At 37.3% G+C, this 11,780-nt stretch overlaps 1 protein-coding gene across 1 annotated transcript; it reads left to right on the top strand.

Moving 5' to 3' along the window:
• Positions 1–75: 75 nt before the first annotated feature.
• Positions 76–10,078, top strand: LOC131971439 (tyrosine-protein phosphatase non-receptor type 1-like). The gene is made up of 9 exons (XM_059332882.1): positions 76–323; positions 1,538–1,628; positions 2,923–3,023; positions 4,827–4,925; positions 5,038–5,175; positions 5,649–5,858; positions 6,060–6,221; positions 6,389–6,543; positions 7,184–10,078. The coding sequence occupies exons 1-9, from the start codon at positions 267–269 to the stop codon at positions 7,470–7,472; spliced, it is 1,302 nt and encodes a 433-aa protein (XP_059188865.1). The 5' UTR covers positions 76–266; the 3' UTR covers positions 7,473–10,078.
• Positions 10,079–11,780: the final 1,702 nt, after the last annotated feature.

Here is an 11,780-nt window from a genome sequence, read left to right as displayed (position 1 = left end):
CACATTCTGCTTTTTTTTAGTCACCGGAGGACGGCGGCTACAGCGTGTAGGAGGAGCCAGCGGCGTGTTTCCGCTAACAGCAGGCCGAGAGAGGTAACACGGTAATCTATGCTGCCCTACTGAGAATTACAGGATATTGGCGGAACACTTGGCAGCTACTGCGGGACACTGTAAGAGTACAAATAGTTTAAACACCGAGGAGCTTCGGTTGTCCATATCAGGAGAAAAAAGAAAAAAGAGAAGGAGTGGCAGCTGGACTGTCAGCAATGGAAGCCGAGTTTCGGGAAATCGATGAAAACGGGAGTTGGAGCGCCATTTATCAGGTAGGACCCCTTTCGGCGAAATCAAGGTGGAAATGGACTGTGAGTGAGGCTGCCACTTCTAGGCCAAAAGATAGCTAATGCAGAGTGATTCTGCAGCAGTCTAGCTACCATTTAATGTAGTTATCAGCCTCTTTAGTTGAGTCCGTGCTACGCCTTCACGGATCAATCCGATGATTGATGTGTCTGCCCAAGAAAGCAGCACTTCCCATCACAAAACTGCTACATTATTATATACAAATTTTACTTCAGTTCACTACAGGGTTGTAAGAAGTACTCATCTCTTTTACTTGGGCTAAAGCAGCAACACCACAGTCTAAATACTCTGTTACAAGTGAAAGCCCGGCATTCAAAAGCTTACTTAAGTAAAAGTACACAAGTATCAGCATCAAAATATACTTACAGTACCAAAATTAAAAGTACTCAATATTCAGAATAGTTATATATAGCTGGGTTACATTAACTGATGCAATAACGTGTGAGCATCACTATTCTTGCAGCTGGTAAAGATGGAACTAATTTAACTACTTTATATACTGCTGGATATAATATATGGCTTCCAAATTGTAGATGTGTATAAAGTGCATGAGGGCTGCCAGTGTGGTTAAAAAAATATTTTGACAGAAAATAGGAGTGGGATATGATTCACAATGATAATTTTTGTGTCACAATTTTCATTTGCAGTGAAAAAACAATTAACATTGTGATGATGTGACATATCTTTGGGTCTATACCAATGCACCATGCTATGCTACATCTGGAGAAAAAGATTTGAAGTCTAGGGCTGCAGCACTACAGTAATTCACTATAAAACTGTTTTGTCACACCTTCAACCTGAATTTTTGGTATTTCGATTCATTGTTCAGCTCTAAACTGTACCCATGTCCACTTAAGTAATCTCCCTGCATTGTGTTAACTCCTTTTTAATATTTTGTTCACAGTTTGCAGAAAATATTCATTATATTATAGCTCTGTGTTGATAAGGTGTTATTATTATATTTTTCACAGTATATTCAGACCTGTGAGTGGGCTAACATTCTCACCCTACCACACATACACTTAAAAATCTCACTCAAGGATTGTTACATATCATTATATTTGTTTAGATTCTGTTTTAAAAGGTATAACAGGGATGCACACACAGCCTACACAATTCATGTTACATCAGACCTTTAATGACATGTTAACATCATGCTATTTTTTTTATTCTGTCACAGGACATTCGCCAGCAGTCATGTGAACTCCCCTGCAGGGTTGCCAAATTACCTGAAAACAAGAATCGGAATCGTTACAGAGATGTTAGCCCATGTAAGTTGCTCTTTAAGCCATTTCATTGAAGCAAAGTTACATTTTTAAAATATTCCTTTAGATTCAGGACATCTCTGTAATCTGCTCTTTATGTTCAAACAACAGCCAGTAGTGACTAACTCTTAAAAGTTCCAGCAGCATCACGCTAAACTTCCACAATTGAATGTTATACAGACATGCCAGCTTACTTCTGTTTGACCTCAGTCATTTGAAAATAACACAATGTCACTATTACACAATAGGCACAGTGTTGCATCACTGAGGACGGACGTAATAAAGGATGTGACGTCCAGTTCAGAACTTTTCCCTTTTCTCCCTTTTCAAGAAAAGCATGTTTATTACAGTGTATTTATTAACGGTGTCAGTGTCAAGTTACATCAGGCTTTTATTAAAACCCATTTGTAAAGGCTGGATTTTATATAATCTAACATGTAATTTAACAACATCAGTGTAAATCTGTCGCTCAACAGCTAATTTGCACTTGTATTCCTGAAACAACTAGACACCGATTAAGGGATAAGGATTAAAAACATTTGTACAAAGTAAAGTTACATTAAAATCTGCAGAAAAAAAGAAACTGTTGGAAATGAATCGCACCGATATGTCTTTAAAATGTAAACCAGCAACACATCCAGCCATTTTAAAACATGATAATCAAGTTAGACTGGATCTATGAAAATATATGATCATCCATGATGACATATCTCAGTAGATTTTACTCACATTTTAAGTTTGATTTAACAAATACTATATGTATTTTGAGCATTTAAGTACATTTAATACATTTAATTCTTGTAATATATCTTTATTTCAGCCATCCTAACAGACAGTTTTAACTACATGTGTCATTTTTAATTATTAATTCAAGAATAACTATTCGGCATACGCCAGTGTTTGAAATGTATTATTATTTAATAAAATGTCCTTTTTTTCCTGTAATTTCACAATTCTTCAGCTGAACTATGTGGTTTCATCTTTTTCACGTTGACTAAGCTATGCAAATAGTTACTGTATGTGTGTCACCAAGTGTGAGAAAATATGAAAATCAGTAACCCGAAACTTGTTCTTGTTTGTTACTTTTTAACTGTAATGTTCCATCAGTGAGTATATCTAGAAAAGCTGATGTTTCCATCTGTAAAAAACACCTGCGTTTCTTTCAAAGACAGATATTTTTTATATCAGGTTCTTTATCTTAGCAGCTGTGCATGTCTGATGTAAAGTCCCCTGAGAGTTGTGACACGCAAAACACACACAAGCATATTTTCATGTTTCCTTTTTTTGTTCTCCTCCTCAGTTGACCACAGCAGAATATGTCTGCAGCTGGGTACGAATGATTACATTAACGCCAGCCTAATAACAGTAGAAGAGGCACAGAGGAACTATATTCTCACTCAGGTAAACGGTGAAACTCTTCTGGAGAGTGATGTTCCTCCCGTACACAGAATTCACACCTTTTTATTTGTAGGATATTGCACAATATTTGTAATTGTGAACAACTCTGAAGCAAGAACTACGTCCTTAGCAAGAACTGGGTGGGGGTACTACACATGTTGTGGTGAACACTTCTCTTTAACGTGGAAGCTCTTTTCCAATGAATAGATAGAATAGAATAGAGAGAGACAGAGAGATTAAGCCTGTCCTCATTGATGGAAAAAGTAATGGAAATACCTTGCATTATAACACACTACAAATCAACAGCACCACAAACAACATTCTCCAAAATGATTATAAAGTTGATGTCTCTAAAACAGTTTTATCCAGGGATGAGTTATTGCATAGCTGAATAAAACTGCATTAGGTTTAGCTAACTGTACTTAATAATAAACTGTAATAATAAAGTGTTTAAACCTTTGCCAATTGATCAAATACAATAATGTACTTGTAAGCAAATAAAGGTGTTTATTGATGTGTTTGTCACACAACTAAATCCTTAGTTATGAAAATGACATTATTGCACATATTTCCATTCTGGGGGTGGGATCCCTCCTCATTTGCTCCCCCAAGTGTTTTTATCCACAGAAGTTTGTTTTTCAGTATCCGAAGTGACGGTCAAAGGGCAGAGGGTGTCGTACACGGCACAGATTGTAAAGCCCTCCAAGGCAAATGTGAATTAAAAAGATAATGAACGACAGTAGAGTAAAATACAGGTATAATAATGTAAAATATTATTTTCATAATTTTCTTAGGAGAAGTCAGAATTTCGGACAAATACTGAATTTTAATAATAAGCACTTAAAATGTCACTATAGTTTTGTACAACTATATTACAGTTGTTTATATACTAGTAATGTAGTGAGTAAATGTTATAACCTGTTTAATGACTTTACTATAAAGACCACTTTGTAGAATATCAAAAAACATTTTTTTCACCTAATACTTTAACAGTTGATGGGGTTTTTTAATCCTTGGATGTTGCCTGCAGTATTCTTCAGAAGGTGATTTATACTCTATGTAGCCTGAGAGGTGGAACGCAGGGCTAACAAAGTCCATGAATCTCTTGCTGCTGCTCATGAAGTGGAGTGTATCAACGTTTTAATCAGCTATTCTCGTATCTCGTCCGGATTTTTTTGGGTCGGACAGTATGATTAGTGAGATCCCTAGTGGAAGTTGACCTCTCAGTAATGTGTCTGTAGCTGAATTTGGGAGTTTGACAGAATATACAGTACAGGCCAAAAGTTTGGACACACACCTTCTCATTCAATGCGTTTTTCTTTATTTTCATGACTATTTACATTGTAGATTCTCACTGAAGGCATCAAAACTATGAATGAACACATATGGAATTATGTACTTAACAAAAAAAAGTGTGAAATAACTGAAAACATGTCTTGTATTTTAGATTCCTCAAAGTAGCCACCCTTTGCTTACTAGAATATAAGACATGTTTTCAGTGATTTCACACTTTTTTGTTAAGTACATAATTCCACATGTGTTCATTAATAGTTTTGATGAATTCACAATGTCAATAGTCATGAAAATAAAGGAAACGCATTGAATGAGAAGGTGTGTCCAAACTTTTGGCCTGTACTGTATACAGTCGCCTGAAAATTCAACACATTCATCTCTTCTAAAGCAGCCCCTTTTTAAGAATGGTATGATTGAGAATATCAAATGCCCTGCAGAGATCTTAAATAGAGGCACTGTTTAGTATTGGTTATACTTAAATTAAAATCCACTCTTCTTACACATTTTTTTCAGGGACCCCTTCCAAATACATGTGGCAACTTCTGGGAGATGGTGTGGGAGCAGAGGACCCGGGGTGTAGTGATGCTGAACCGAGTCATAGAGAAAGGATCTGTAAGCAGTGGATTTCTCTTTTCCTCACAGTGTAACTCAGTATGTCTTGTTTGACTGAGTGGGCTCACTTTTTTTCTTTTTCTTTTGTATGGAATGCACTCCTTTGTTTTAGATAAAATGTGCACAATATTGGCCACACAGAGAGGAGGGAGACGCTGTCTTTGAAGATACCAATTTCAAGCTCACTCTCGTCTCAGAAGACATCAAATCTTACTACACAGTCCGTCAGCTGGAGTTGGAAAATCTGTCTGTAAGTTTTTTCTCAATGCATTTTTTTTTGTTTCAGCCTTTTAATACTTTTTTTTATTTTTAATTAATTAGGGGACATGGGAAAAATGATTCTAAGGTGCATCTTTCTCTCTTTAAAGATTGTGTCTTGATGAAGAAATGTCAACATTTTGATAAATTGTAACAATTTTCTGATGTATGTGGATGTTCCTGATGGAACTAATTGGATGATAAAACATAACCGATGTAAACATGTGCTTTGCATCGTGTTTAGAGTCATAACAGGAAGATTTGGGTTGAAGTTTTTTTAATATGTTCATGAATAGGGGCAGCTTTTTATGTAATCAAGTGATTTACCATCTACATAAATGAAAAATGTTGATGCGTCAATAATCGTTTAATAAATGCATTGTAGGCCCCTGAATTGGAATCAAATTGTGAGGCATCCACTTTGTTTTTTTAACCCTTCTTCGCATGTCTGATCTTCCTTTACAGACTCAAGAGACTCGTGAGATTTTACATTTTCACTACACCACCTGGCCTGACTTTGGGGTTCCAGAGTCTCCTGCCTCCTTCCTCAACTTCCTGGTCAAGGTGCGGGAGTGTGGCTGTCTGAATTCGGACCAGGGACCGGTGGTGGTGCACTGCAGTGCTGGCATCGGGCGCTCTGGGACATTTTGTCTTGTAGACACCTGCCTCTTACTGGTTTGTACAGAGCTCTGCTATTGAGAAATTCATGACCTCATATCTATCAGGCCATCTCTTTGTCTGTCTCTAAAATTAGAAACACTAAAATTCTGAATCATTGTTAAAAGTGGAAGTGTGACAGTTTGACTGTAGCGCTGTAAAACTCAGTTTAGAAGCTAACACTCCTATGTAATAAATGTTTTTTGCTGTTGAATGTAGATGTCCCTCCGTAAGGACCCGTCTTCAGTGCGTATTCGTGATGTTCTGCTGGAGATGCGGCGCTATCGAATGGGCTTGATTCAGACAGCAGATCAGCTTCGCTTCTCTTATCTTGCTGTCATCGAAGGTGCCAAGTACATCAAAGGAGATACATCCTTGCAGGCAAGTCCATCCTCGTTCATAACATAGAAATTCCACTCTCTATCTTCTTTTCCAATGAAGAAACTGTACACTACACACGTGCAATAAGATATGTTGCAACACAACTAACTTCTTATTTAATATTACATTTTATAAAGGGATTCTATTTTGTTTTTTTTTCCCTCAAGGAGTCGTGGAAAGAGCTCTCAAACGAGGAAGATGATCCTCCAGAGTTCACCCCTCCACCTCCTCTTCCTCCTCCCAGAGATCCTCACAACGGCAAAGTTGAGCCTTCCTTTTTCCCCGATGAGATCATCCAACCAATGGAGAATCGCAGTCTGGGGTAATTATCCAAATAATGTTTCTGAAAGATTTTGTTTCAGTTCATCCATCATTGTTAGTGTAAAAAAAATCTAGTTTAAAACTAGTGATTCAATAAATAGAACCATTTATACTTAAATATCTTGGCTAGTTAAGGTTTAAGGCATGTGTACCTTGGCAGCTAGGAAACATCTGTAGTGTTCTTTTATTCATTTTAACTTAACTAAGGGATAGTTCGGAACTTTGGAAATTAAGTTGTATGAAAAACTTGCCAGTACTTTAGTGGATGTAAAGCTATTAGCTCAATTGCTAAGCTCCGGTGTTCTGGGCGGTTTTGATTGTGGAATATGGATACTTCTGGCAAGCTGGCAGGGCCATGAAACTACAAGGTTTTACACCACAAAACTATGTGTAAACTAAAAGCTCACCCATTCCACTACAAAACAATGGTCCTTATTCATATCATTGGATTGGATTTACAACCACACCCTTAGTAAACCCATCATATCTAGGTTATGTTTGAACTTCAAGGAGCTGGTGCAGCTCCAGGACTAATATTTGAGGAAAATCTTTATCGCCCAATGGTTTTGTCCGTCTGATACAACCAAACCAAAACAAATTGTCCCTTGGACATAAAAAAAGCTTTACTCTCCTTTACTCAGGTCCTCACAAGACTCAGAGCTGCGAAAGAGGAACATTGCTGCCCCCCCGCCTCCTCCTGACGACAGTCAGCTCGATGGCCACGTGGGAAACGAAGATCGTACCTCCAAAGCTCCAACCACATCCCAGCAGCAGCAGGAGACGGAGCAGCAGGAGGAGCCCGAGGCAGCGGGACAGCCAAAGGAAAGCGCTCCTGTGCCGGGGACTTGGTCCCCTCTACTAGCCAACGTGTGCCTGTGCACGGCGCTGGCTCTCAGTGCTTACGTCTGTTATCGAGCCTGTTTCCACTGATGTCTGTCCTTCCTCCTGCTTTTTGTTCCTCCCTGTCTCTCCACTGATGTTGTAAAGTGGACTCGGCTGGCCAGTCAGCCTGCTACGACTCTGGGTTTACTCTGCGAGTGAGTGGATTATTTGGACTTCAGCAGATTCAGGTTCACTCATTTATTTTACAAATGCAGTGCGAAGGGGTTGGCTGGTTGGGAATAACAGGCTGCCAGTCCTCAGTACCCACCCAAAACATTCTTTCAATATGTCATCATGGATGCTCAGGGCCTCAGTTTTTCAGGTGTCACATCCCAAATACGTGTGCCGACTTAAACACAGACTACACGGACAATCCGTGTCTGTAGAGAAAAAGGGTTTTGTTTTAGTTCCCCTGTTCTGTGAACCAGGATGAATGGCCTGTCAGCCCATTTTAACATATGTCTTCTCTCTTATTTACCAAATGACACTTGTGTGTGTTCTTCCATTTCATCCTTTACTAAGGTGTCCGTTAGGATTTCACTTTTTTCCCACCAAATCTTTCTTTTGCTTTCACAAATGATCAGAAATCACAAAGCCAGATTTTTGACCAGCCTGAATGAAAGTAGGCCAGTAAGGTAGACACTTTAAAAAAAAAAAAAAGTTTGTTCTTATGGGTCAATATTAACCCCAACAGTAAGTTGAAGTATGTGAACATAAGAGGGAAGCAACCCTGTGCCCACTAGATAAGAGATGCATGCGGGGGCGGGCATTGAATTATCTGTCCTCACTGGTGGCCTGCGTAGGTCAGCAGGAGGCATGCTAGTTGAGTACATACAGTATGTGTGTGTTTTTGCGTGTGTTTGTGTACATTTGCGCGAGTGGTAGTTAGTGGAGCTTTCTACTGATGCTTGAGTTAAATCTACTCAGTGAGAAATTATTAATATAACATTAAAAGTATGTCAGATGTGAGATGTAGACTGAGTTGCTTCCTGGTAACTGATTCCCTCTGAGTTTTCGCTTAATGGTGACACGGAGAAGTCATTTAAAAAACTAAAAAACAAATTGGTGCAGAGACAGGGTACCGTGTAGGTCTGTCACTATAACTATTTTTTTGTTGGACGATATAGTGTCCCAGAAATAAACAATATTATTGTCATGTTAATAGCATTTTAAGCCACTGAGCTAATGATAATATAATGTCATAATAGTGCAGGTACACCAAACAAATAAAACCACACAACCAAAACAATAAAAACAATGGACTCTCTGGTAGGCCTTTCATGATAACTACAATGTATTGTCCCAGAAATAATTGCGATTGCAAAATGATTTATTGTAATTTAGAGATAATTTGATACCACTAGTATCATGATAATATACAAGCATAATAATGCAAGTAAACCATTTTAAAGAGTGATTAACTTTAATTGTGTGTGTTTCAAACTCCGACACACAAGTGGACAGAAGCAGCACAACCAGAAATTACAGCAAAATGTGTCTCGGCATCATGTTGGCTAAAATGCTGATGACGTTCTTATGTAAACAAACACTCATGTAAACATAAAATCATACAAAATATGGACGTGACCTTGTTAAGCATTCTAAGCTCAATACTGTGATATTGTAATTATTTTCCAATAGGCCTACTCTCAGGCTCTGATACAAAGAATTGCACCCTATAGACATTTGGCAGAGCGTTACAGAGAGTCACTTATTCATCAACGGGCAATATACTACCAACAGACAATATCATTCAACATGTGGACATGACCCTGATCTTTTTTGCTGACCAACATAATTCAATAACATAATGATTGTGACAGGCCTGCTGGTGTGTCTCGTTTTCCATTTTCCCGGCATTCTTAAGCAAAATCTTGACATTTTGAGATTTTTTTTCATGTTGTTATACCTGGCTTTTGCTTATTTACCTGTTTCAGAGAGCATATTTTCAGGCACAGTGGATAAAAATGTATGGAGGCTTTTTATGCCAAAAGAATGTGTAAAATAACCTGAAAGCAACACTTGTATATTGTGATGTGTGTTCAGTCAGTTACACACATGAATGCCAGCTGATTGAGACACAAAGTAGCTAACACCCAACTCTTTCCGCCAGCAATACAAATAATGTGTCACCCTTTACTTTATCAGACTCTTGAGTTTGAGCAGGGAACCAGGGATTTTGAACAAACCAAAAATCAAACACCAGCACAGGGATGAAAACAATACACTGTAGTGATGATCCGTTGTATCATGGTGTGGCCCAGAGCTGGCAATATTGTTTTGTATGATTTATTATTATTATTTTTTTTAGCATGCTGCATTTGTGAATCAACAGGTTTGTCCTAAGAAGAGATTAGCTAAGCTGCTAGCATTCAGTTTACCTTTGTGACTTCACAAAGTTCAGTACATGAGTCTGACAGCTGTACTTTTCTTTAGAATGTATAAACGTCCTCAACAAGGACGCACCCTTATTAGATATATATATTTTTTTCAAATCAGGTTTCAGTGTGCTGAGTTTTTTTTTTTTGTTCTGCTTTAGCAAGGGATTAAATCTCAGCACCTGTGCAGCCATTGCACCAGGTTTTCCTGTTTTTCTATACTTATGCTGAGCTCAAAAACATGTATTTTTTTATTTACATTTGTTGTTTTCCTTTTTAAATAAAAAACAAAACAAAACAAGGTCTAATGTTGAATTGTTGGTTGTTTTTTTTTAGATTTAAACAGATGAACACCTATAACCTTATTCTAAGTCTTATTTGTAGAACAGTACTATGGTGATAAAAGGTCAGTGTTTTTATCTTTAGGTCAGTGATCTGAATGGAAAAGGCTGATGTGACTGAAAAGTCTTTTGTTTTTGTTTTGAACCAGACTAAACAATGTATCACAGAAACGCACTTCACTCATAACTCATACTTTCATTAACAGAAAAAGCTGCTCAGTCCTTAAAGTTGACTTTAATCAAAGCTATAATAAACATTTACATCTAATGAAACTGATTATAGTCACAAACTGGGTGAATCAAACATAAATAACATTTTGTGTTTTAATCTGTTAATGTATAGTAGGTAGGTAAGACAAGTGCATTAATAATGGATATTTATAAGGAATTTAGGAAAGGAATGCAAAATTAATTATAAGAGACATACTATTACTGCTAATTATAATTAGAGATAACTTCAAGTGAACATTCAATGCAATGTTGCCGCACACTAACAACAAAATATCTACATATTCACATTTTACCTTTGGTACCATACGTGATGACATCTTTTTACAAGGGGCCTATAAATTGGCTTAATTTTTTAATAAGTAGTTTACCGAGAAACAAGCTATTTTTCCACTATCGTCAACATTTCAATGCAGGCTGAACTTTGCGGTGGTCTAGGTTTCTGAGTGCCCTTCTAGATAATACAAAATATAAATAAACTAATAATACATTTTGATTTGTTATTATGGATTAAGCAACCCAGTAGTAGTGCATCACTAATTTGATTTTCAGTGATATTATTCTACATAATGAGTGCTTTTACTTTTGGTACTTTATATATTTTTGGTACTTTTTACATTTACATAATAAGATTTTGAAAGCAGGATATTACTTTTAACAGAGTATTTTTTACACTGTCGTATTGCAACTTTTACCAAAGAAAACGATCTGAGAACTGAACTGATGAAGCCGCTTTGATGAGAGGCATCTTCAACAATCTTCCAAAAAGTCCAGTTGCCTACCCTAGCACTTGAATTTTTCCATGACCTGGATGATTCCTGATCATTCTGTGTTCAGATTGTCTGAGTGAAGTGTTTTTAAACCGCCACCAGGTGGCGCTGATGGACTGTAGAACTCGCTGGTTTCTGGCTGTTTCTGGGTGCTTCGATCTGTGACTTTGGAGTCTCGGCTTTTATTGCAGCCCACTCTTTCCTGTTTTCTGTATTGAACCAGGGTTTGCTCATCAACAACTTTTAATGATCTTATTACTTTTATTTACAGTAACCAGGAGTTGGGAGTGCTTTTCTAACAGCCGAATGCACACTCTGCATTTTAATGGGATATTGATCTTGAATTTGACAAATATTGCTCTTATATTTTATTCCAAATCTAATTTCTTCCAGTTACACAAAGAATTTTATATGAAAATAATTTGAAATCTTATATGTATTCTGACCACTGTCACCACAGGCATTACTGATACAACACTGTTTTCTCAGCAGTTTCTGTTCCCTATGTGAGTTTTGAAAACACACCCTTTTAAAACACAGAAAAACTCAACTTTAAGGTTGACTTGTTTACTAAACAAAGCCAAATAAATGAGTTTAGCTTGTTTTTAGTGTAAAAGACCACAGCAGCGCTGATCATTG

This window comes from Centropristis striata, chromosome 5, assembly GCF_030273125.1.
Source record: "Centropristis striata isolate RG_2023a ecotype Rhode Island chromosome 5, C.striata_1.0, whole genome shotgun sequence".
NCBI lineage: Eukaryota > Metazoa > Chordata > Actinopteri > Perciformes > Serranidae > Centropristis > Centropristis striata.
This window is presented reverse-complemented; position numbering and strand designations above follow the sequence as displayed.

What these genes read in the sequence shown, in the direction of transcription:
- LOC131971439 (XM_059332882.1), top strand. Translation starts at nt 267, where the DNA reads ATGGAAGCCGAGTTTCGGGAAATCGATGAAAACGGGAGTTGGAGCGCC. An exon ending in GAGTCATAGAGAAAGGATCT is followed by an intron (nt 4,926 to 5,037) that starts GTAAGCAGTGGA and finishes CCTTTGTTTTAG; the next exon opens with ATAAAATGTGCACAATATTG. An exon ending in TAGACACCTGCCTCTTACTG is followed by an intron (nt 5,859 to 6,059) that starts GTTTGTACAGAG and finishes TGTTGAATGTAG; the next exon opens with ATGTCCCTCCGTAAGGACCC.